We start from the raw sequence: 27,616 nt of genomic DNA on the forward strand, positions 1-27,616 counted from the left end.
TTGAATTATAGTTGTTGTTTTTCTTTGTTCTTTGATGTGATTTTATGGCTTTTTGGCACCTATATGTAACCTTTTAAGGTTGAGATAATTGTATTAACATTATATGGTCCAAATATTTCAGTAAAGCACTTGAAACACTTGAAATATTCTTGCTTGGGTGGTATCATTCTACTTGAAATGATGGTCAAATGCATTATTTTTAGTAAAATAACATGTCAAATTTTTCGGGCGGCCGGCCTTCGGCCGGCCACCCGAATGGGCCCGGCCTTCGGCCGGGCATCTGCACCCTTTCCGATCTGGGATGCACCCCTAGTCATCTTGTTCTGGAACCGGCCCTGACCGCCGCGACCACGTCACCCAGCTTCCACTGTGCTGTTTCAATAGCAGACTGTCATTATTTACATGACCACTAGAGGGTTAGGCAAATACACGGATCTACAATTGATGTAACATATTTTTTCGTTCACAAACGTTGAGATGCAAAGTATGTGTGGATTGCAGAAACCTAACATGGCCAACATTTTATTCTGGTGACCAGGCTGTGAGACTTTTATTTCCAGCTGAAACTTCTGTTTTCTGAGCTTTGATTGTTTGTTTGTGTGTTTGTTTGTTTGTGTTTGATCAGCAGCAGCTGTGTTGTTGTGAGAGACTTTGTTAAATAAAGAGTAAGACAGACTCTGGCTGCTGTGCTGCTTCTCTTGTTTTTACACTTTCTAAATGCACATTATACAGTGAAATCAGCTGTGTGTGTGTGTGTGTGTGTGTGTGTGTGTGTGTGTGTGTGTGTGTGTGTGTGTGTGTGTGCGTGCGCGTGTGCGTGCGTGCGTGCGTGCGTGCGTGCGTGTGTGTGTGTGTGTGTGTGTGTGTGTGTGTGTGTGTGTGTGTGTGTGCGTGCGGTGTGTGTGTGTGTGTGTGTGTGTGTGTGTGTGTGTGTGTGTGTGTGTGTGTGTGTGTGTGTGTGTGTGTGTGCAGTGTGTGTGTGTGTGTGTGTGTGTGTGTGTGTGTGTGTGCATGTGTGTGCGTGCGTGTGCATATGTGTGAGACCTGTAACACATCCTCCTCCCCGTGTTTCTGCGGCCAGAAACAGGAAGCTGATGCGGGTCCCTTGTTGTCATGGCAACCAGTATACACAAAACAACACTTCAGCACCTGGCTCTGACAGCTCTGCCTCCCTCCCTCCCTCCCTCCCCCTCTCTCTCTCTCTCTCTCTCCCTCCCTCTCCTCTCCCTCCCTCTCTCTCCCCCATCTCTCCCCTCTCTCTCTCTCTCTCTCTCTCTCCCCTCCCTCTCTCTCTCTCCCTCTCTCTCTCTCCCTCTCTCTCTCCCTCTCTCTCTCTCTCTCGCTCTCTCTCTCTCTCTCTCTCTCTCCCTCTCTCTCTCTCTCTCTCTCTCTTCAGTGTTTGAAGTAAACAGTCTTGTTCATGGCAACGTCTGTTTGTCTGCCTGGCTTCTAATCAGAAGCAGATCAGAGCCTCGCCCAGCAGCCGGACACACACACACACACACGCACGCACGCACGCACGCACGCACGCACGCACGCACGCACGCACGCACACACACACACACACACACACACACACACACACACACACACACACACACACACACACACACACACACACACACACACACACACACACACACACACACACACACTACACACTGCACACTGGCAGATTGATTTATTGATTGGTGCCACACCTACTACTGCTGCGTGATGCCTTCAAGTACTGCTGGGGAAGCCCGTCAGACACGCACAAAACATTCATACTACATGAAGCCTGTACCTTGTTGAAAAGGTATGGTGATATTTGCACATAGGCTACTGCATCCAAAAACCTGTTGATATTGTTTTACTCTGGCACCTCTTTCATAAGTTATCAATATCCAAGTCTTTCATAATGGTAGTAGCTGTGTTTCTCCCTCCCACCAGAGATGTGGGGTTTTCTCATGGCCCGTTTGTGTTACGACTTTTTACTCCATTATATTAGTCTTGAACTACAAAGTTTGGACTGTAAAGTCCTATTTTTTAGTATATTTTAGTATTGGACTAAACTGACAATGTTGTGATTTTGTGTCGTAGATATTTTCTCTTCATCTCTGAATATTGATATGAGCGCTTAACTGCATACTTACACTAAGACAGATTCCTTGTAGGTAATAGTGGATATTAGTGGCAATAAAAGTGTTTCTGATTCTGACTAAGTGAACATCAAATAGTAGTCAGTGGGTTCAGGAAACAGGCTGCAATAGCAGGGTTCTTCCACTAGATGGTAGAAGAGCTCTACTCTTGTTAGGTTTACACTTGCTGCTGCTCTGCCTCAATTTTTCGATTTTAACAGTAGCCTACATTCCTGTTTCCAAAGTGAATGGATGAAAAATATAATCAAAGATTTCAGGCAGAGCAAAATAAAGAAATCTAAGATAGAAACAAAAAGTTGTTTATACACAACCACAATTAAAATGCTCTTTTTGGGGATTTGAAGGCTCATGGGATACAGACCAGGGGCCTGTACTATGAATGTTGTATAAGAAGATCCAGGATCTGTCCCTTGATCTGGTTTGTCTAAACCAGATCAGCTCGATTGTAGTTAACTTGTACTACGAACGTCGATTGCCACTCGTTAACTCGAACCAGGTTTTTCTAATCAAGCTCTCAGCTCGTGCACATAAAAATGCCCGTGCACTGGAGCTCGTGCCCGCAAAAGAGGCGTGGTTTTTAACAACTGCCAATCACAGTGCAATATGGACTGCTCCAACTCCTACAGCCCCAGACACGCCTATTTCCTCGTTCATTGAAACCGCAAATAAAAATCTGCGTTGGATATTATTACTGTTCCCGAATGACTGTCTAAAGTGACCACTTTTATCCACACCAGTAATTTCTTTGAAGAGCGGTTTCGTAGGCTATCTACAGCTCTCTATCTACAGTCTTTTGTGGTGCAATGTGTAATCTATCTCAGTCCAAAATCCGTATGTAGCTATAGACCATTTAGGCTCAATGAATAATAATGATCCGTGTCTGTACTTTGTTCAGTATATTGTATTTCAATTTGTAACCGTCAAATAAAATAAAATAAAATAAAATAAAATCAATGTGTTTAGTCGCACTGATTGAATAATTCCTATAGGCTAATCAATAAAAAAAAGAATGATAATAAAATAAAATAAATGCTTCTGAACTGAATCGACACGGTACGTGCGGGAATAGATTTAATTTATCAAAAATAGCCTATTTTGTGGTCACATATTGTCAGCAGAGTCGCATATCTCCATATTTCATATAATGATGCTGGAAATATGAAGTTCAATCGCATCATACAGGCCAAAAGCAACAGAGTTGCAGCTGCAAAATGCAGGAGTAGCCTAGATATGAATCATCTTAATATGGGATCGCCTGTGTGCAGGTGATCCCATATTAAATTGCTTAGATGTAGCCTAGTAGGCTATTCCAGCATGTAGGCTATGACCATTTCAATTCCAACCCAACGTCAGTCTCAGCTCCGTTGCGCACACGGCACCGTGCGCTTTGGAGACGTTTATGTAACCTTTTTATGCCGGTTTAGTGATATTTCTCCACTCACTATTCAGCTGCAATCGATCAGCGGGATCAAACAACGTATCTAGGCTACTTGAGAGCACAAAAATGAATATATAAAAACATATTCCAAAGTGGTAAGTAGGGCTTAATTAAAATAGCCAACAAGTGCAAGGCTTTAGTCCTTGATTAACATTAACATTGATTAACATTACTCATTCAACATTACAATTCGTGCTCCTTCCTAGATGGGAAACTCATCCAGAAAGGGGTTGGCCATTTTTCCAAACTGCTGATTCGATTGGTTCATGGGCAGTGTATTTAAGGTCTAATCTTATCCTTGCAACTTAACCTGCTGCGGACCAGGTTAAGTGTGAAGCATAAGTTGCTATGGAAATATATGTCGGTAAGAAGTTAACTTGCTTTGTAGTACGGCTAAACCAGGTTTAAACCCAAACGTATCAGGATCAACCTAAATCTTGCTTTGTAGTACAGGCCTCAGGTTCAGTGTGATGATGAGTGACTTGTCTGACATGATGATCAGGTCTCTTGCTGTGATGATGAGTGACTTGTCTGACATGATGATCAGGTCTCTTGCTGTGATGAGTGACTTGTCTGACATGATGATCAGGTCTCTTGCTGTGATGAGTGACTTGTCTGACATGATGACCAGGTCTCTTGCTGTGATGAGTGACTTGTCTGACATGATGATCAGGTCTCTTGCTGTGATGAGTGACTTGTCTGACATGATGATCAGGTCTCTTGCTGTGATGAGTGACTTGTCTGACATGATGATCAGGCCTCTTGCTGTGATGATGAGTGACTTGTCTGACATGATGATCAGGCCTCTTGCTGTGATGATGAGTGACTTGTCTGACATGATGCTCAGGTCTCTTGCTGTGATGAGTGACTTGTCTGACATGATGATCAGGTCTCTTGCTGTGATGAGTGACTTGTCTGACATGATGATCAGGTCTCTTGCTGTGATGAGTGACTTGTCTGACATGATGATCAGGTCTCTTGCTGTGATCAGTGACTTGTCACAAGCTTTTTTTCTCACTTCAAAAGAAAAACAGGACTTGTTTCTCAAATAAAAACCTATAACTTGAGAGGCGGAGCCTTTTCACCAGGGACTCTATATGATACCCAAAAGAATGAACAGTATGTCATTTATCTGCTGGCACTGTAAAAAAGGCAATTTTTTTCATATGGTTTGGTCATGTAATTTATTTTATTTTGGAACTCTGTGACTAAGATAATATCACACTGTGTGTCTACATGGCAGCTAGGAAGTGCATAGATTGAAACTGGAAAGCATCCAACCCCTCAGTAATAATAGTCCACCGGTGGAATGAACTCTCAAGTCTCAGGTTGAACAATATTTATTATGAGTAAAGGCAGATCCTCAAAAATATGGCAATCTGATAGTTTGATTCAACAACTTTTTACAGCAGTGTCAGTAATTATGACGACGGCAGGATCTGAGTGCGCTATAGTTTGTGTTGTTTTGTTTATCTTGTATGTTTTACAGTATCTTTTGTATCTTGAGGATGTGATGTGTTTTGATATCAATCAGATTCAGGACACCTGATTGTTTGGAGTAAAGGCTCAACCCTCTTTTTATTGATCCCTCCACGCGGTCACATGACAACAATAACTCAATAAAAAATATATAAAAGACATGATTCATCTCATTAGGAATCAACTGGAAAATAAAAACATAAACTAAATACATAGAAATACATTAGGCCTATAATTAGGCCACTTTTATGGGAAGTCATGTTGTTGCACTTGTATTCAAAATCGATCATTTCTTGTGTTTTATTTTTCATAATTCAAGATCCTTAACATTAATTGATAAATCAGAGTGTCAGCGCCTAATTGGCAATGTAAATCAACAGGTTACATTTTCCTTGATTTTCATCAGATCACTCACAACTTATTTAACAACAGAGCAATACACTGGTTTAAAGGCAACAATAATAACATATTAAAGTAAACACTGTTTAAAACTATGCAGACCAAGCAATTTTTCATTTTACCTTTATTCCTGTACAAAACAAGATTGATGTTTAGCTTGGAGGGGTGAGATTGATCAAATAAAAACTAAGATTCAAAGGGGGGAATATGTGAACCTGTCAATCACATCATAACTGATGAAAAACAAGAATTAGATTCTGTCTCTTTCACTTCATTTTAAAGGTAAAATGTGTGTTCTTGTAAACAACAAACAAGAATATGTCACTAAGAAGATCTATTCAGATAGAATAATGATTCACAATAAAACAGCCATATGGCACCATGCAGGATTTACATTTTGGATGTTAAATTAGGCTATAAGTTAATAGTCGTTTGCTCTCCTTTGAGGTTTCCAACTGCGACAGTTTGTATTATTACACGTGGCGCACGCAGGCATATTGCTCAAATCGTGCACAAATCAAACAGTAGACTATCGATCATGTTGGTTGTTATCTGTCTGCTGGTTCACTGCGTCAAAACTAATGATCAATAAACACCAAGACTCCACAACGTTTTCTAGACTGACTGACTTCCAGTCCATACAGCCACGTTTCAATGATAACGTCTACTCATTCATTTCCTCTCAGTATGAAGCACCTGCAAGCGCGTGCTCTCCTCCTCCACGTGGACAGCTCTGACTCGTTCTGTTGTTGCGCGTGACGACGCGTCATATTTCCTTCTGTGAGGAACCTAAATGGCAGCGATGACGGTGATCGTTACCCACTGAAGAAGAGCGAGGTGACGTTCATGTGAGGAGTTTTGAGACAGAGAGGAGAGCAGAGCAGGAGGGGTGACGCTCAGCACCGCGACTGCATAGAGAGAGAGAGAGAGAGGGAGAGAGAAAGTGAGATGAGAGCGAGAGAGAGGGGGGAGAGAGAGCAGAGAGAGAGAGAGAGAGAGAGAGGGAGAGAGAGAGAGAGCGAGCGAGACAGAGAGATAGAGCAGAGAGAGAGACAGAGAGAGGGCGGCAATGCGGCGCGCGCCTGCAATAGATAGAGAGAGAGAGAGAGAGAGAGAGGGGGGGGGGAGAGAGAGAGGGAGGGAGAGAGAGAGAGAGAGAGGGAGGGGAGACCCACTGCACGTGACTGCATAGAGGGAGAGAGAGAGAAAGAAGGCAATTTGTGATTCTGGTGAAGAGGTTAAATTGTTAAATTGTGACTTGGCAGCTCAGTTGCTCACACACACACACACACACACACACACACACACGCACACACACACACACACACACACACACACACACACACACACACACACACACACACACACACACAGCATGTTCACACTGACTGACGGATCCTGGCTGTTCAAATCCACATGAGCAGTTTGTGTGTGATCCTGTACAGAGTGAAGCATCATGTCAGCAGCTGTGTTTGGTCACAGTGTGTTTCTGTCTCACTCCTCTATCTGACACAGAGACACTGAGGCACCAACAGACCACAGATGGAACCCAGGGTAAAGTGGTTCAGTGAATGAAGAATGGAAAGTGTGGAGGTGAATCAGTTTGTCAGAGGAAACGTTGTAGAAGGACAGAGAGCCAGCAGGCCAGTCAAGATACACTGCGACTCTGTTAGAGAGAAAGGAGCGGGGGGGAGGTATGACTGTGTCTCTGGTATTGTGCCAGGCTCTGTAACTATCATCAGAGCACCTCAGACTCCAGGACTTTTCATTACATCCAAGCCCACAGTCATCACCCCGTCCTCTCCTGCTGATTCCTCTGTAAGTCACTCCTATATAAACCCCTCCTTTCCTCTCAACCTCCCAGTAACAGCGACCAGTCAAACCATCTCTACACAGCAGCTGAGGCTTGTAGTCAAATCTCTCTGGGTGATCAGGATATGGCTGCTGCTCTCTCACCCTCGTCACCTTTCTGTTGTCTTCAGACAGGAGGAGGTCTCTGTGTGCTGTGTTTGGGTCCAGTGTGAGATCACAGGCATCTGATGAAACAACAAGACTCGTTACAGCAGCAGCTTCTCATCTAATAAACATGTTTGTTTGTTTGTTTGTTGATTTATTGACAGTTCATTTCTCAGCAGTTTGATGATGTCACATGATGTCAGCCATCTTCCTGATTCACAGGATGTGAATGAATGGACGTGCTGTGCTGTAGATGCACTTTCCTTCTCACTAGTTGAATGTGTTGCTTTGTTTTTATGAATCAAACTAAATAAAATACACACTTACATTTACTGACACCTAGTATTGACCTTGGCACTCCATTGTCCACCCTGGAGGAATAAACAGGGAAGAAGTCAGACCAGCAGATTCTCTTTGATGATGGAAACATGAACATTTAAGAACCTTCAATATGAAGGATTTCCACTCACATCCTCCATTAAAACACTAGAAAGACCAGTGGTCATTTTGACCTTTTTGAAATGTATATGTGTAATAACTTTGTTGAATTAAAAAATACATTGCTGCTGCTACCTGACTTTTCCTAAAAGAGTCTGTATTGTCATTTAAAATAGTTTTCATATGAATGACACAAAGAGTTGGATTCACAGACCCCGGATGAGGAAACCGAGGCTGCCTGAAGCAGCCCGGAGAAAAATTGACGGATTCACATTTATTTATGGACGATATTATGAGGATATGAACCGCTACGTTGCAGAAAATACATTATTTACAGTGTGTACTACGTCTACGTATGCCCCGTTTTCACCCGTTTTGGCCAGTTCCAGTTCCAGGACTCTACTTGGAGCAGAATATCTTCTATGGTGATCAGAATGAAACCAAAGTTCTCTGGGTGAGTAAAACATCATATTTTAAGATGGAAATAAGGTAAAAAAAAACTGAATTCTCCTTTAAGGAAAGTTCTACAGAAGGAATGTCCGACACATTGTGCCTGTAGCCGAGCCCTCCCCAGCACAGCTCCACCCAAGTGACACTGACCACCTGGATACTGGACTTAACTTAACTCAAAACAGAACAACACTGTCACAAGTGAAAGTGAGGACTTTTGGACACTGGACAGCTCAAGTATGAAGTTCCTGGACCTGACTTATCCTCAAACATAACAGGACATTTATACAGGACACTTTCAGGTCAGTAGGCCGATTCCTAAATACAAGGACTGTGTCCAGTTGTCAGTTTAAGACACACACACACACACACACACACACACACACACACACACACACATACACACACACACGCATACACCACCCACCGCCCCACACACACACACGCATGCACACACACACACACACACCACCACCCCCCCACACGCATGCACACACACCACCCACACATACACCACCCACCTCCCCCCACACACACTCCACCCCCCCACACACACACACAAAACACAACCCACCCCCCCACACACATGCACACACACAACACCCACCCCCCCACACATGCACGCACACACACCACCCACCCCACATGCACACACACACATACACCACCCACCCCCACACACACACACGCACATACACCTCCCCCCACACACACACCACCCACCCCCACACACACACCACACCCCCCCCCCCACACACACACACACAGAAACCACCCGGCCCCCCCACACACACACACCCCACCCACCCCCTCACACACGCACGCACACGACCCACACACACACATGCACGCACGCACGCATGCACACACACACACACACACACACCACACCCCCCCCCACACATGCTCACACACACACTACACCCCCCCCCCCCCAACACACACACACACACACACACACACACACCACCCACCCCCCACACACGCAGGCACCCCCCCCCCCCCCACACACACACACACACACATACCACCCACCCCCCACACACGCAGGCACACACACACCACCCCCCCCCCCCCCACACATACACACACCACCCACCCCCCCCACACACACACACACACCCCCCCAACACGCATGCACACACACCACCCACACATACACCACCCACCTCTCCCGACACCCCACACACACACACACACAACACAACCCACCCCCCCCACACACACACACCCCACCACACGCATGCACACACACACCACCCACCTCCCCCCACACACATGCACACACACCACCCACACACACACCAACCCCCCCCCCCCCCCCACACACACCCACACAACCCACCCCCCCCACACACACACACATGCACCCACACAACACCCACCCCCCCACACATGTACGCATGCACGCACACACACCACCCACCCCACACGCACGCACGCATGCACACACACACACACACACACACACACACACACACAGCATACACCACCCACAGCCCCACACACACACACACCACACCTCCCCCCACACCCCCACACACAAGCCCCACACATGCACACACACAACACCCACCCCCCCACGCATGCACGCACACACACCACCCACCCCACATGCACGCACGCACACACACACACCACCCACCCACCCCCTCACACACACACACACACGCACGCACGCACGCACGCACACACACCCCCCCCCCCCCCCCCCACACACACACACACAAACCACCCACCCCTCCCACACATGCACACCTCATTCATTCACATTCACGCCCCTTTTTCAGAGGTATTTCCAGGGGGGGATGTCTTATACCAATACGGTAAATATTAAGAGATTAGATAGATAGTTATATGCAGCTTATGGTACTGATGTACGCGGATGAGACAATTATTATGTCCACAACAAAAGAAGGGTTACAGAAAGCAATAGACCATATGTGTGAATTTTGTCAGAAATGGAAATTAAAGGTTAATAGTGATCAAACTAAAGTCACAGTTTTTGGTTCTCGAAAAATTGACAGTGATAAATTTAAGTTTAATTGTGATGGGGAGAACCTAGAAATTGTTAATTGTTTCAAGTACCTTGGTGTCATTATGAACTATAATGGACCATTTAAGATCGCCATTGAGGAGCTGCATAAGCCCTTTTTTCTAAATGCAGAAAATATGACTTACCAGTAGATATCACACTGGACCTTTTTGATAAGTTGGTTTTACCAGTTATGTTGTATTCGTGTGAAGCTTGGGGGTTTGAAAAAATTGGTATATTGGAAAAGCTACACCTCAGATTTCTCAAGTACATTTTGAAAGTTAAAATGACAGCGTGTAACAATATGGTCTATGGGGAGCTGGGGAGATACCCACTCTGTGTCACTGTCAAGAAAAGAATGATCAGTTACTGGGCAAGGTTGATTGAAGACAAGGAGAACAAACTTAGCCGTATTATGTACAACTGCCTGCTTGATTTGCACAACTCTGGCCACTGGCGCCGGAACAAGGGGGACATGGGGACATTTTGTCCCCCTTAAAATTTGGTCCCCCTAAAAAAAATTTTTTTTTTTTTTTTCTTTTTTTAATCTGAGGGGGCAACTGCCCCTGACGCTTAGAGCCCACTTTACACTGTTTACACAGCCTGTGATGCTTGTTAAAGCCATGATCGTTGTGGGATTATTACACCTGAGACAGACAGACCCAGGGATCAAATTACAGAGAGCCCACTTTACACTGTTTACACAGCCTGTGACACTTGTTAAAGCCGTGATCATTGTGGGATTATTACACCTGAGAGACAGACAGACCTGGACTCTGTTTGCACTCACTGTCATTGGCTGCTGCTATAATCGTATACGGTTATTGTTATTTTATTTTTGTGTTGAGATGACAAGTTTTGCACTATGTTTCGAAGTGATAATAATAATAATAAGTTCAGTGTTTCTGCCTGTGTTGCTGTCTGTTGTAGTGTAATTGTAAAATGACCTAAAGGGAGAGCAGGTCACCAAGTGAGTGAGAAAAGGAGAAAATACTGAATAATTACATCACTACAGTATGTAATTGCCGGCTCCCTGACGGGAGCCGGCAAAAAAACATTGAAAAAATAATTTTTTTGAAAAAAAAAAAAAAAAAAAAAAAAAAAAAAATGTTGACAAAAAAAATAAAAATGTCCCCCTAATTGCAAACTCGTTCCGGCGCCACTGACTCTGGCATCAATGCCTCACCGTGGGTGGTGTGGGTCAAACAGATTTTGGATGACTGTGGCTTGTCTTACCTCTGGCTTACACAGCAGTGCAACAACATTGACTGGTTGTCGCTAACTGTTGAGCAAAGTCTTAAGGATCAGTTTATGCAGAAATGGCAAAGTGAGCTCAGAAGCATGACATCATGTGACTTGTACGTAGAATTCAAAAAAGAACTTAAACTGGAAAATTATCTGCTGTATGTAAACCAAAGGCATAGACATGCAATCTGTAACTTCAGGGTTAATAACACCAGAATCCCCAAGGTTGTTGGTAGATATAAAGGACTGCATAGAAGTATGAGGATCTGTAACCTCTGTAGTGACAACTGTGTGGGAGACGAATATCATATTTTGTTTGAATGCAAGAATGTAATTATTTTGAATTTCAGAGAGTTATATTTACCCAGATATTATTTAACTCGTCCATCTATGTTTAAACTGATCTTACTACTACAATCAGACAGACAAAAAGTTATGTGTAAATTAGGTGCTTTTTTGAAGAATGTCCTGCCTCTGTTTAAATGACATATGCACTAGCCATGCCGTGTGCCATTGTATATTGTTTTTGTATGTTTTGTTTGTGCTCCATACCATGTGATCATGGTCAATGAGTCACATTAAATAAATAAATGAAAAAATGAAATGAAAAGAAATTATCAACTTGCTCTCTTGTGTGTCTTGTGTGTGTGTGTGTGTGTGTGTGTGTGTGTGTGTGTGTGTGTGTGTGTGTGTGTGTGTGTGTGTGTGTGTGTGTGTGTGTGTGTGTGTGTGTGTGTGTGTGTGTGTGTGTGTGTGGCATGTCGGGCAGTTCACAAGCAAGCAATATTGCCAAAGCATGTAACAATAACAATAGAAAGTGAAAAGTTCGCAAAAACCTGGACACAAATAGCACTCCACCAATGCCACATACATTTAATTAAAGGGGGGAAAATAAGAATATAGTGAAATACCATAACTATTTCTGTAGATATCATCCTGTACTGTACTGAGAAATGTGATATTGTTACATCAAAGTGACAAGTTCTTTACTTTAGGTTTCAATAACAGAGGCAGTAAGGAGAGGAGATCATGAAATATTCTCTCAGAGGATAGAAACTAATCTTAGTTCAAATTGGCTAAGTGGTGTCTGAGGCTCAGTCATGATTGTGATGTTGGTATCTCAGCTGCTTTTGAAACACAACAGGTCACTCCTACAGAGGTCAGTTATCTTCACTGACATTGATGTGCAACATAATTTAAATGTTGGTCTGTTGAACAGTTGTATCAGTAATACTGACCTGATAGTTTCCAGTCTGCAGTGTGGACTCTCCATGGCAGCATAGAGCAGTTTCACTCCAGAGTCCTCTAAGTCATTCTTACTCAGGTCCATCTCTCTCAGACTGGAGGACTGGGAGCTGAGAACTGAGGCCAGAGCTTCACAGCTTCTCTCTGACAGCTTACAGCCACTCAGCCTTAATGGATATGAAAAGATAAGGACATTTTATTCTTTTATCATTTCAGTCACACAACTCACGTAACAGATGATTGAGAATGAAAATATAGATACAGGCCCATATTCTCCCACAGGCCTTCGGCGCTAAAACGGGCCTTAAACGCAAAAAAACATGCCTTGCACCTGTCTCGGGAAGATATCAACATGGCTTTACCCTGGCAAATGCGCTTTAGGCGGAATGGGCGTGGCGCACTCCCTGAATGGGCGAGAATGGGCGTGTCGGCCTTAAATACCGGCCTAATGATATCTTCCCACCTGGCGTAAATTTAGCGCTTATAGCGCTTTTGAAAACCAGGCCTATTCAGTGCGCCAGTTGCGCGGAGCGCCCCCCTCTGGCTCTCCTCTGTCACCCTTCTCTGTGTCACTCTCTCCCTCTCTCCTCAGTCTGACAGGCACAATATGACTGTCTCTCTCTGACTCCCTCGCTCAGACAGACACAACACACGTCCCATAGAAAAAATAAGTTGTAAGTTCACTGCCTGTGAAAGGTCCAAGCATGCAATGGGCTACTCCATTTCGCTACTAAATAGCAACCAAATGAGCCGAAATAGATATAAAGGTCGATCTAAATAATGTGTAATGGTAACACAACCTGCAATTGTAGAACATTTCAATATTGGACCAAATAAAACATGAAATGAAAACACCACCCTATGTGAAACATATATGTCCTCCTGGGCCTATATATATCCCTTGTCGATTTAACGTGATTTAGATAAGTGACAGCGGAACGCGCTTCTACTGTCATGTGCTATACTGTGATGTCCGCGTATTTACATGCTTGCAGTATTTAAACTGCAGTTAGATTGGTTTGAGAAGCATAATAATATGGAATAATAGCCTATAAATGGAGACAGACGGGATGAAGGGTTGGGCAGAGCGTTTGGCTTTGTCTGGTTTTACCGGATTTCTCCTGGAATTGGATCTTAAAAGGCAAGCGTGTGACTCTTTACTGCACTCCTCCAATGAGCTGATGGTGCATAATTTTACACTTAAAAGGCGTGGTTATAATGGTTGAGGCTGCGTGTAGCGCTGATACCAAGATAGCGAGTGCGCTGGTCCACACCCACTAACTGCGCTAGGCCAGGCCTTAAATGCAGTTTCTATGCCGATTGCAATGATAGGGCCCACAGAGTTCAGTATGGTGTCTAGGCTCTGATCCTGTCACTCCCTGCAGTGTACACCTAGCTAGCCAAAGACAGCAGGGAGTGATGATGGGAAACTTCACCCCAAAGCCACCTTAGACGGAAGATGATACTGAATCCTAAGCCTAAGCCCCTCAGGAAGCTTTTCCAGACAGTCTAAGAGCCCTGATGGCCTGATGGAGCCCTTGAGTCTAGACAAGGAAAGTCAGACAGATCCAAACATCTCAGCTTGTTCACAACTCATTGGGAACTACTGTATGAGGTCCACAGTGTAATTCAGGACAAACCTACTTTAAATGTGCTCAGTAAAATTGTAACATGAATTAACTGATAACCAGTGGAGGGATGACACATTGTGGACATCATGACGTTACCTGACTACTGGTTCAAATCATAGTTGCTGTTGCTCTATTCTGAACCAGCTGGAGATGTCAAAGCATGAGGCTTGAGGTCAATTGCTGTATATGACTTATTTTTTTATCAGCATCTGAGATGTGAAACTTGCAGGTTCAACCTTTACAGAGTCAGAGATACTGACTTGTTTTGAGAGCACAGACCTTAGTTTGGAGAAATGTGTCAAATCAACAGACATAAACTGATCTTACTTGAGAGTCTCCAGTTGACAGTGTGGACACTCAAGTCCAGCAAAGAGCAGCTTCAATGCTGAATCTGACATCTTGTTCTTACTCAGGTCCAGCTTTATCAGATGGGAGGGGTTGGACTTCAGAGCTGAGGCCAGGACTTCACAGTGAGTCTCTGAGAGTCCACAGCCAGAAAGTCTGTGATCACAGATTTAATGTAAGATTAGTTATTATAAGCAGAGCTGAGATTAAGCATACCAATCAAAACATACACAGCATACTAATACTAATACTACCACCACCACCAGTAGTAGTAGTAGTAGTAATGATAATAATGACAATAATTTGCATTATAGAAGTTGAAGTTTCAAAAAGTGTTGATTGCTGAACGTCTAATATCAGCAGAAACAAACCAGGATAGAATACATTAAATACATACAATTACAAGACAGACATTCTGTAAATTGTAAAAAAAAAAAAAAACATAGCCTAAGCTTCACAGGCAGGTCATTTCAAATTCAACACAGGATTAACATGACACTCCTGTAGCTTTAAACAACAACCACCACCACCATCATGTAATACTAACTGTAATGTAGACACTGTCCACTAGAAAATACTGCTGTCTGTTGTGATAAAAATGAAAATTGTAATTGTAATGTTTGGAATAAACAGGCAAATTAAATTACACATTCTTGTTACTCTTCTTAAAAGTAATGGACCACTTTAGTTATTATTCCAGTGAAAAGTAATTAGTTACCCTACTCATTACATTGTTTTTGTGTTGCAGCCTAACAGCCGATACACACCAGCACAGCTAAAGTCGCAGTCTCATTGTATATTAGACGTGTCTGTCATCACCTTCTTTTTTTATATATATATTTTTTCCCCCGATCTTTTTATCCCATTTTTATTAGTGCTAATTTTTTATTTATTTATCCTGGTTGATGCTCCACCCTCTGTCGATCTGGGGAGAGCCGAAACAGGCTCCATGCTTCCTCCGAGACATGGGAAGTTAGCCAGCCGCTTCTTTTCACCTGACAGAGGAAGCTTCACCGGTAGGACATAGCACGTGGGAGGATCACGCTATTCCAACGAGTTCCCCTCGCTCCGAACAGGCGCCCCTAACGACCAGAGGAGGCACCACATCAGCAACCAGGATATTGCATGTTTTGGTGAAGGGTTCCTATATGAAGGAAACCCCCAGGGGGCACAGGGGAGAACATGCAAACTCCACACAGAAAGGCCCTTTTGACGACCCCACCCGGGCGGTGGGCACTCGAGGACATGCGGACGGGCACACATTCCTTCAGCGCTCACAGCGTCCCAGGTAGGAATCGAACCCAGGACCTTCTGGCTGTGAGGGGACAGCGCTTACCACTGCACCACCATGCCCCCCTGTCATCACCTTCTGAAGCATGCTGGGATACCTGGCAACATGACGAGAGTGACGACAGCGACGAGAGGAGGGGCCAAATTCAAAATTTCAAACAGAAAGACAACCTCCCCATGTGTGTGTGTGTGTGTGACAGCAATGGCTGCCTAGTGGGCAGAGCTATGTGAACGCAGTGAATAAATGCTACTACTGTACATTTAAACATGTTTCTGATGTCTGTAATGAGCCTCGTTATTAAAATCTCTAATTAGAAACCTGTTTGCTGTTGCTTGTCCTTGGGTCTGTGTCTCATCTCATCTCATCTCTTTTTCTCTCTCTCGTTCTCCACATGTCACCTGACCTGCTCACCAGAACTTTACTCTGTGCTCAGCTCCATAAGAGTAATGTTATGTATGTGATTAAAGATAAGATACTAATAATGTTAATGTGAACATGATGCAGTGATATTGTCACACCGACACCGAGCACAGACAGACTTTTAAAAGTGAGCCGTTGCTCGAAATTGGAGAATATTTTTTGAGTGTTTAAATATTTTAAGAACACTATTTAGTAAATGTTTATTCGGATAACTCAGAAGAGACTCAGCAGCCAACATGTGTTTAGGAGCGGGCAGCTGTCATAGGCAAATGAGAATAACAACACGGTGCGTTAGTAAATTGAGTGCCAGATCGCACTCTGGCACAAACTGAACCGTGTGTAAAGTCAACATTTCTTTGAACAGCCGCACACTCATTTAGTGTAGAACGTCAGATTGAATTGACAAATTCACCCTCTCCCAGTTCATCAAATTAAGCATTTTTAATGAAATGACGTTTCGGCCTATGGCCATAGGCCGAAACGTCATTTCATTAAAAATCTTTTTGCATATGGAGCAGTGAGTGTGCGACACTTTCTTCATCCTCAAATGTACAGTATAGCATTTATTCACTGCGTTCACACCTCACACACCTCTGCCTGTCTGCCAGTTAGCCACTGCTGTCACACTCACACACACACACACACACACACACACCCACACCCACACACACACACAGACACACACCCACCCACACACACACACACACACACACACACACACACACACACACACACACACACACACACACACTGTCCAACCACCAGGGGGGCGATGGCATCGCGCATCTCAAAGGGTGACAATAGGACAATCTAATTTCGCCCAACACTAAACAGTAATGGCTTACTTTGACTCTGTTACAAGAAAAAGTAACATGATTACAATAGCACATTACTTTGTAATGTGTTACGCCCAACACTGTGTACCACTGCTATGTAGAACAGCACTTTTATACTGTGTTATGTTATAGGAACTACATACTGTATCTTTATGGCGTCAGGTGTGAATGTAACTACACTGTAGATAATGTTAATATTCACATCAGGACTAACCGAGCCTTCCTGCAGTTCCTCACAGCTGGCATCAGTCTGATTCGTCCCTCCTTTGATGTGTTGTACGCATTCAGGTCGAACACATCCAGAACCTCCTCTGACATCTGCAGCATGTAGGCCAGAGCTGAGCAGTGGACCATAGAGAGTTTCTTCCTTGAAATGTTCTTTGACTTCAGGAACTCCTGGATCTCCTGATGTACTGAGTGGTGGTTCATCTCCATCAAACAGTGGAAGATGTTGATGCATCGGTCAGGAGATGTATTGGAAGTGTTCATCTTCTTCAGGTTGCTGATGGCTGTCTGGATGCTGTCTGGACTGCTCTCTGTCTGATCCAGCAGGCCTCCTAAGAGACTCTGGATGGACTCCAGTGAGAGCCCATGAAGGAAACGGACAAAGAGGTCCAGGTGGCCATTTTTACTCTTCAGGGCTTTGACCAAGACTTTCTTCAGGAAGACATCCAGGGATTGATCACATTTACCCCAGTCTTTTCCCAGGAATGTGCTCAGTACGTTCTCTGCCCTGTTTGTGTAACAGTGGAACATGTAGACTGCAGCGAGAAACTCCTGAATGCTCAGATGAACAAAGCAGTAGACCGTCTTCTGGAAGAGCACACACTCTCTTTTGAAGATCTCTGTGCACACACCTGAGAACACAGAGGCCTCTCTGACATCAAGACCACACTCTTCCAGCTCTTCTTGGTAGAACAGGAGGTTGCCTGTCTCCAGATGATCAAACGCCAGCTTCCCCAGCTTCAGAAGAACTTCCCTCTCAGTCTCCATCAGCTGCTGTTGACTCATCTCATGGCTCTCATCATACTTCTGCTTCTTCCTCTCTGTCTGAACCAGCAGGAAGTGTGAGTACATTTCAGTCAGGGTCTTGGGCAGCTCTCCTTTCTGGTCTCTAGTCAACATGTAATCTAGAACTGTCCCAGTGATCCAACAGAAGACTGGGACGTGGCACATGATGTGGAGGGTCCTGGATGCCTTGATGTGTGAGATGATTCTGCTGGACAGCTCCTCATCAGTGGATCTCCTTCTGAAGTACTCATCTTTCTGAGGGTCAGTGAACCCTCGTACATCTGTCACCCTGTCAACACATGTAGGAGGGATCTGATTGGCTGCTGCAGGTCTGGAAGTTATCCAGTGAAGAGCCATGGGAAGCAGATTCCCCTTGATGAGGTTTGTCAACAGCACATCTACTGATAATACCTGGTTGACATCAGACACCACCTCATTGTTGTGGAAATCCAATGGAAGTCTGCTTTCATCCAGGCCATCAAAGATGAACACAACTTTACAGACTGCGAGGTTCTCTGCTGTGACCCTCTGTAAGGTTGGATGGAAGACATGGAGCAGCATGAGAAGACTGTACCGCTCATCTCTGATCAAGTTCAGCTCCCGGAACGAAAGCGGAATCACAAGACTGATGTCTTGATTTTCCAAGCCCTCTGCCCAGTCCAGAGTGAACTTCTGCACTGAGAAGGTTTTTCCAATTCCAGCAACACCATTCGTCAGAACTACTCTGATGTGTGTCTCTTGGTCAGGTAAGGGTTTAAAGATGTCGTGGCACTCGATCTGAGTGTCATGGAGAGTCTCCATCTTGGATGCTGTCTCCAGCTGCCACACCTCATGTTGGGTATTAACCTCTTCACTCTGTCCCACTGTGATGTAGAGTGCAGTGTAGATCCTATTGAGGGGAGTTCCAAGTCCTGCTTCAGCTGTTCCTTCTGTTCCTTCTGTCACAAATTCACATCTCATTATCAGAATGATCTTATGCTCGTCTAAAACCTCCTGCAAAACACTGTCCACTGGAAGAGAAGAAAAAGTAAAAGTGTTTAACAAAACATGCTGTTGTTTCCTGGTTTTAGAAATGGTGAGAACAGTAGACAATCTTACATTGTGCAATGCTGGTTTGACTGGGTGTCTGCAGTCCAGATCTTGTTCTGGACCTTTTTCTACACTGGGGACAGGTGGAGTCTCCTGATGAACTGGACTGGGCCCAGTATGAGGTGATGCACTGTGTGCAGAACCTGTGTCCACAGCTGGTAGAGACTGGATCCCTCAGGACCCAATGACACAATGCACAGCAGGACAGCTGCTGCTTCAGATCACCTGGACTCCTCTTCCTCGCTCTGTGGGGATGAACACAATTCATGATAACTGATGGATGCTATCATCAGACAGCACAATGTAGTTTCCACTAGAAACCTTGGCCCCTATCTTCCGACAGGCGCTATCCCCTAATAGCGCTTGCTCACTTGTTTGCGCGTGCCTTAAAGGCACTATGTGTAAGATTCTGCACTATTAAATATCCCCAAACCAATACCTTGTATATATAGAGGAGTTACAGTGAGTCATTCCTGTGTTTACAACTAAGCCACGCTCCCTCCCTGTGTTGTGATTGCTCTCTGTCCTTCTCCTCTAACATCCCGAACCTGTTTACATAGAAACCCCTCCCCCGAGAGTGGCTACCCCCGTGCCTATAAATCGACCTAGGTAGGCCCGCCCAGCCCACAGCCGAAACAGAATTTTAATGAGAAGATGGCGGATCCCTGATGCGGGCATTCCAGAGATTCCATTCCCTGGTCTGCGGTTTCATACTTTAGCCAAATTGCCGCCGAAAAGAAATATCTCAGACCAGAGTCAACCTTGCCGGTCTGGCTTTCACTAGATGGAGAGCCCTACGAGCAGCTATATCTGGCCTGCAAAGTGACTCGGAGCTGGCGTGTTCTCCTGTACTTACACACGGTAAGTAACGTTATCGCGTTTGCATGTCCCATTTCAGTAACGTTACGCATGATAGGGAAATGTACAAGTTGTTATCGATATTGTGAATTTGTTCTGGGAATGTTGTAATCACTTGGCTAACTGTTGCTTTTCACGGCTATTCAAATGACTTTACACTGCTAGTGTAGCCTGCTGCAGGATTTGATTAGCTTGTCGTTCGTGTATAACTTATACACAGACATTCTGGTGACAAGTTGACATGCATGACATAACGTTACTTCCCATTACAAATTTCGCATGCATTTTCTGTTATAATTACGTCCAGTTGCTGTCACTATGACGCAGAACGGTATAGTAATGTGTAAACACTTAGAAAGGCCATGGAGAAAAGCTAGCTTCGCTAATGTTAGCAGTTTGTTTTTCTATTCTGTCTCACTAAGCAACGTTACATTAGAAAATAGCTGTAACACCGTCCAAACAAATCAAGGTTTGGTAAAAGTATCTAATTCATGACAATGTGGAGGAACCCTGCCTTGATATCTACCAGCTACAAAATAGATGATTCAAATTAATACTAAACACATTTCCATTTGTCTGATTTTCAAGGTGCCAGTCATCCAGAAGAGCTGACAAGATAGAAAACAAGTGGACCCACCATTATGATATTTGAGATGGAGAAATTGTGCTTTTATAGCAAACCTGTATAATACATGTTCTATCATCTTTGATGTTTAGATGTTTGCTGTCTGCAATCTTCTGTACACCAATAAAGTTGATATGACTTCATCCATGTCTCTTGGCCACTATTCTCCATTGTAACATTAGATTTGCCTAAAGCTGAGTGTGCCTAGCTACAGTAGCCTACAGTATTTCTGTTTCTGTGTGTATATATAGCCTACGTTATATAATAGACAGTGTATGTGATGTTTCTCAGTACATTGATTTCACAACTTTGTTTATCAGAAAAAATACTTTATTTGCAAAACTAAAATATGGGCTACACCAGAATGACGTGACCAGTTCCATCAGCTATGCGGTTCTTCAGGATGTCGACAAGATCTGCTATCGTCCTACAGCCGACCTTCCTCTCTGCGACCCTGCCTCCTCTTTGTCCCACTGGTGCTAGCCTGGGCTTCAGGCATACAGCTTGGTTTGCCTGCCTATAAAAAACAGCAGTGATTCAAGCGTTTGAAATTAGTTTGAACAACTCTAACAATGAGAAAATACTAGCGTTGCACTATGAATACATTTTGGCCATGTCTTGGTATTAGCAGACGAACAAAAACACAGGCTAAGCTACTCACTGTTGACAGACAGCTGTGGTTAGCTAGCGATGTCCCCAACATTGAATTGAAATCATCCTAATTTAGTCAACCTGGTTTTAGACAACGTTTTGCCTAACCGTACTTAGCAATAGGGCAGGCTCTGCAAAAGGTTAGGTTACAATGTAACCTTTTCAAAATCCATGTAACCGTTACATGGATTTTGATCGGTTAGCAGATTATACAAATAAGTCTTACCAAGTGGACTATTGTCAATATCCTAAAGGTTTATGACTATCATGTGAAATTTGTCATTACTCAAGCCAAATACATAGCCGAGATACATTCGTGCTTGTTTTATGTACTTACGTCTGCAGTAGGTAGGCTATGCGCAAAATAGTTGTTTATATCTCCGTTGCTTGGGAGGGAGGGAGGGAGGCGGGGGAACCAGGAAGTGCTCTGCGCTGGTGGGTGGGATCGAGATTGTTTGGGTCTATGGTTTGGGTAAACAAGTTTTGTTATGGTTTGAAATGGCGACATCTAGTGGACAAAAAAATCACACATAGTGCCTTTAAGTCACGGAAGATAGCACTGCGCCTTGCGCCGTCCGCCAGGTGTTCTGCCAAATTTTGCTCCCCCGCTCAGCAGAGGAAAAAAAGCATCCCCACCTCACGGGAGCATACTTGTAATGATTATACCAGAAATGTAACGGTTGAAAAGTGATATAATTGTCTGGTAGACGTGACCTCCCTGATTTCTAAGTTAAAACAGCCCCGAAATATGTTGGGGATGCAATTCTCGGCCCGGGATGCGGAAAGGTTCACGGCACCTGTCGCAAGCGCAAATTAGAGCCATGCCAAAATCATCTGCGCCCCAAAATGTCTGCGCAAACGGGATTTTGGCGGTCTTAACTACCAGAATTATTCACAGGCGTGGCCAGGCAAGGCTGGGCATTACGTCAATCAAAACCAATCAGATTCCCGTCTCGCAATGGGTGTTTGTGCGAGGCTGCCTCGCCGCATGCAATACGCTGTAATTCTCTCCATGCGTAATAGAGTGTAGCCTACTCACTCGTGTGAGGACAGAGAGAGCTGATTGACAGATCGACTGTGGTCCCAACGACCCTCGGGGTGGATATGAAGGTAAATAGCCTATGTCCATTGTCCAACAAGTTTTCTCAATTCATTTCCCTCTTTGCAATGTGATAAAATATTCTCAGTGAGTTATAGTTGATTGCCTCACTGAATTATCTGCTGATACCCAATTTTAGCAGCATAATTTGATGTCCTGGCATGGCAAGGCTGTGCGTAATGACATATCCAAAGGGGATTTTACTTGCACTGCGCTGGCGCTGCACGGAGATTATGGTGCGCAACCCAGCGCAGAGAGGTATTTGCGCGTAAGAGGTCCTTTTCAAAGCTCTTAGTGCAAAGTAATTGCATGCTGCTGACGATAGCATAATGCCATCTATCACCACATTTTAGCGCTGAAACGCCTGCTTTGGCTTGTGGCAGCCAATGCCCAGTACAATTATCACAGGCATGCGCTTGTGTCCGCCCCCAATTTGCATTGCGCACGGCGTTAAACTAGCGCAAACGCTAAATTAGCGCTTTTGGGAAGATAGAGGCCGTTGTTTGTAAATTGTAAATTAAATGACACGATTTGTCAATACTATCTAGATCAGGGGTGTCAAACTCATTTTAGTTCATGGGCCACATACAACCCAATTGGGCTCAAATGGGCTTAAATCACTGCATCATAACCTATCCACCTTATTCCTAGATATTGTTTCTCAGTGTTGTTATTGTGAACACACTGAGAGGGGAGGGGAGGGGCTGAATGAATGAATGGAGGAGAAAAGCACTGTATGCAGATTAAGGCGGCGTTCACACAGGACGTGTGTGAAAGCTTTGAAATCATGTTGAGAGCGCTCCATTGCACACAAAACACAGTGCACGGAGGGGTTTTTTGTGCTGTGTTTTGTTTACCCCTGCAGTCGCACACAATGGCACCACAACTAGTTTATTTCAGACTAAGGTCTTTACAGGCGAGGAGACATCTGGCCTGCTGCTCCTCCTCCACATGTGCTGACAGACACACATATACTGTAGCCTACATCATCAGTGTGCCCTGCAGCCTGGATGTCATCTGCTGAAACACTCCGTACCGCATGGGCAACGTGAATAAGTGTTACGCCAACTTCGCCAGCCTGGGGAATGCATTAGGCTATAACTACATTTTAATCTTGTCGGTTAATTCAGTTAATGATTGAATAATGAGCATTCGTTGACAGTCAGGGGAAAATATAATTTTCACCATCCATAATTTATAGTTCAAATATTCATACACACCACACCAGAGGGGCAAGTGGTGGACAGATGACTTTAACCTGACCAAAGTCCAACTACATGAAGAAGGCTGTCATGTACAGGGCTATCGTGTCATGGAACAGTCTTCCAGGTGATGTTCGTTTGACCACCAAAATCGAATCAGTTCATCCTTTAGTCCAAATGGAAGTTTTAGCCAAATGTGACAAAATTCAGTCAAGACGTTCCTGAGATATGGCGTTAATGAGCTTGAGAATGGTGTCTGTGAGGTCACAGTGACGTTGACCTTTGACCACCAAAATGTAATCAGTTCATCCTTGAGTCCAAGTGAACGTTTGAACCAAATGTAACAAAATTGTCAAGGCGTTCCTGAGATATGGCGTTAACAAGCTAGAAAATGGCATTTGTGAGGTCACAGTGACCTTGAACTTTGACCTTTGCCCACCAAAATCGAATCAGTTCATCCTTGAGGCCAAGTGGACATTTGAGGTAAATTTGACAAAATTCCGTGAAGGCGTTCCTGAGATATCGTGATAAGGAAACATCGGACGGACGTACAGACGTACTGCCGGCCGGACGGACAACCCAAAACCATAATGCCTCCAGCTCGGAGGCATAATGATAAAACCCTACACTAACGATGCCAAATTAAAATTCTAATCATACATGAGAGAAACTAATTCAAAGACAACCAGCACACTCCACCACTAAACTGCACGTTAAGATGTCCACTGCAGATCAGTAAATCTTTATAGTGAAATCAGTTCAGCACACAGATGTGTGAATAGTATAAATTCCAAAATGCAAGTTCTCAGGTGTTTTGCTGCAAAACTAGTCTTGCTTCAGGAATACAATCCTCTGTGTAATGTAACAGTAAAGGAAAGTAAATCCTCAGTTAATGATATTGCATCAGGTAGGCTTACAGTATAACAGTCCTCTTACCTTGTGTCTGATGGTCCAGGTTCTTTACTGAAGTTTAGAGGTTCACCTTTAGACCAGTCACTCTTCATAGACAGACAACTGGGTACTGGAGACTCTGCTCTGCTGAGATTGGTGTGATTTTGACAATGTTGACAATTGAAAGACAAGCACTATTTTCTGAAAAGCTGCAATATTGTACATATGCTGTAAACCCATATTGTTTTCATTTTCCAATATTTTTCCTCATTGTTATATCGATAAGTGATACAGGATGTAGTTTGAGTTTTTTTTTTTTATAATTTTATACATTTCATATATATAATTTTAAATATTTATTCTAGGAATGTTCATGCTTTATTGAGAGAGATAGTGAGAGAGGGAGACAGGAATGGGAGAGACAAAAGCCGCTTTCACACACAGATCGCGCAATATTGCAGTTCAGAAGGCCCGCAAAGCCAGCAGCCTCGCCACAGAAATTGCTTTCACACAGAGCCAAGGAGCACCGCCACATTCCCGTCCTGGGCCGGATTTAAATGAGGCGAGAGGAGGCATTTCCACCCAGCTCCTCCTAGCCCAAATTAATATTTTCATAGGTTAGTGTAGCCTAGGCTACTGTATGATGAACAAATTCATTCAACAACCAAACATCGCTGATGTACGCCAGCCAACGTGCAGCTGCGGTCGTTAAGAACATCAAAGTGATAAAACACGAAAGTGTTCTCCACATGCAGCATGGTAACAAGGCTTTCAATATTCATCTGATCGACTTTATGGATCACAGATGCACCATCATGTATTAAGTACAAGGCTAATTCTTATCTTTTGGTTCCAGTTTTTTGTGAATCAAATTATTCCCATGAAGTAGCCTAATTAGCGTCCGTTCTGAAAGATGACGCCCGCATATCAAACAGCTGCAGTCTGCATACGTTCGTCGGGGGAATAGTATAGGCTATAAATGCACATGACTACTATAACGTTTGTAGTTTTTTAAGGAATGCACAACTGGCTAGCTAGACAGATTGCAGTTCTGGAGCTGGTTTCCAGAGGGAATATCCTCAGACCGACTCGCCACAGTGCCTATTCGCACCTCTGTTCCGTGTTGCCGCTCCTACGCTTTCAGGTGGAGGCGGGTTGGAGGGTAATCCGGCGCTGTGACTAGGTCCACTGGCGGAATGAAAGACGTAACACAATTATCCACCAACCCGCTTTCACAACTTTCACATCGGAGGCGCGGATCACATTTTCCGTGTATTTTACCGCTTTCAAGGCCGGTGTGAAAGCGGCTAGAGAGCGAGACAGAGAGAGGGAGAGAGAGAGAGAGAAAGAGAGAGAGAGAGGGAGAGAGAGAGGACATGCAACATTTTGTCTTCATCCTCAGTGAATGATATTGCATCAGGTAGGCTTACAGTATAACAGTCTTCTTACCCTGTGTCTGAAGGTCCAGGTTCTTTACTGAAGTTTAGAGGTTCACCTTTAGACCAGTCACTCTTCATAGACAGACAGCTGGGTACTGGAGCCTCTGCTCTGCTGAGATTTGTGTGATTTTGACAATGTTGACAATTGAAAGACAAGGACTATTTTCTGAAAAGCTCCAATATTGTACATATGTTGTAAACCCATATTGTTTTCATTTTCCAAAATCTTTCCTCATTGTTATATCGATAAATGATGCATGTAGTTTGAGGTTTTTTTATATAATTTTATACATTTCATATACCGTAAATTCCGGACTATAAGCCGCGGCTTTTTTCCCGTTTTTTGGCCTTTTTTGCCCCCTGCGGCTTATATAACGGTGCGGCTTATCTATGGATTTTTCCAGCAAACGGCCACTCGGGAACCTCCAAAATCTATGGATGTTGGTATGAGGCAGAACGAGAGCAAGACAGACATTATGAGAGCGAGACCCTGATTGGATGATGTTGCAAAAAATGTGCCTCGCGACCTGATTGGAGCACTGTGCCACTACTCTCTCTCAGCCACTACGGTAAAACACCCTCCCTCCTCCCTCGCTCCGGGGGGAAAAAGGCAGCGATTGAGCCTGAAAGACAGTCTGAATGAAATTGAATGTAACATTCCCAATTCTATGTATTACATTCTAAAAAACTAACAGCAACATTTTGGAAGGCTAAGCCACACAACTAGCTCGTTGTAATCTAACATCATGCTTCAAAAGATGGAGAACTGGCTGTGTTACGACGATGGCGGCGATTGAGCCTGAAAGCCATGTCTGAGACAGTAGCGAGACAGGAACAACAACAACAGCAGCAGCAGCAAAGGATCATGCACAAACCCGAGACGAAAGGGACTGTCCGTCAGGGCGCGGACGACTGTGTCAGCAACTCCCTCCCGACTACCAGGAGAAAATTACAAACTTCGGCGAATTCACACAAAGAAAGATCAAGGAATATTCCATCGGACCGGAGCAGATCATAAATATGGATGAAGTGCCTTTGACGTTCGACCTGCCTCTCACTAGGACTGTTAACAAGAAAGGTGAATCGTCCATCACGTTGAGAACCACAGGTCACGAGAGAACGAATTTCACTTGTGTTCTTGGCTGCACAGCATCTGGAGTAAAGCTCCCGCCGATGGTGATTTTTAAGCATCTCACAATGTGTGATTTTGTCTGGGGATTAGTGACCTGACTTTTGTTTTGTTGAAATGTTAATAAATGGGAGCTTCCCCAAACAGCCATCTCTTTCCCGACAATCCCCTCTGTGCACGAAGCCTTACATATGGTAATTAAACATCAAAACACCCGCGGCTTATAGACCGGTGCGGCTTATATATGTAAAAAACAGTCAACTCTGCAGGTGC

The 27,616-nt window shown here is 44.1% G+C and overlaps 2 protein-coding genes across 2 annotated transcripts in view; one reads left to right on the plus strand and one right to left on the minus strand.

Annotated features, from left to right (window-relative positions):
* The window catches only part of LOC310791316 (tubulin polymerization-promoting protein family member 3-like), a gene marked incomplete at its 3' end in the record, with an annotated part of 516,176 nt that extends 515,504 nt beyond the window's left edge, over positions 1-672 (plus strand). Inside the window, exon 6 of the transcript XR_014553425.1 lies at positions 582-672. The remainder of the gene's footprint in view (positions 1-581) is intronic.
* Positions 673-6,579: 5,907 nt separating this feature from the next.
* LOC310791308 (protein NLRC3-like) overlaps positions 6,580-27,616 on the minus strand; it is a 45,705-nt gene continuing 24,668 nt past the window's right edge. Inside the window, exons 5-12 of the mRNA XM_083653000.1 lie at positions 26,225-26,326; positions 24,821-24,922; positions 19,459-19,694; positions 17,564-19,370; positions 14,785-14,958; positions 12,820-12,993; positions 7,741-7,784; positions 6,580-7,493 (exon numbers count right to left, since the gene is read on the minus strand). Of these exons, the coding sequence (XP_083509126.1) occupies positions 6,952-7,493; positions 7,741-7,784; positions 12,820-12,993; positions 14,785-14,958; positions 17,564-19,370; positions 19,459-19,694; positions 24,821-24,922; positions 26,225-26,326 (3,181 nt within the window). The 3' untranslated portion in view covers positions 6,580-6,951. The remainder of the gene's footprint in view (positions 7,494-7,740; positions 7,785-12,819; positions 12,994-14,784; positions 14,959-17,563; positions 19,371-19,458; positions 19,695-24,820; positions 24,923-26,224; positions 26,327-27,616) is intronic.

Source organism: Poromitra crassiceps (assembly GCF_964638095.1).
Source record: "Poromitra crassiceps genome assembly, chromosome: 16".
NCBI lineage: Eukaryota > Metazoa > Chordata > Actinopteri > Beryciformes > Melamphaidae > Poromitra > Poromitra crassiceps.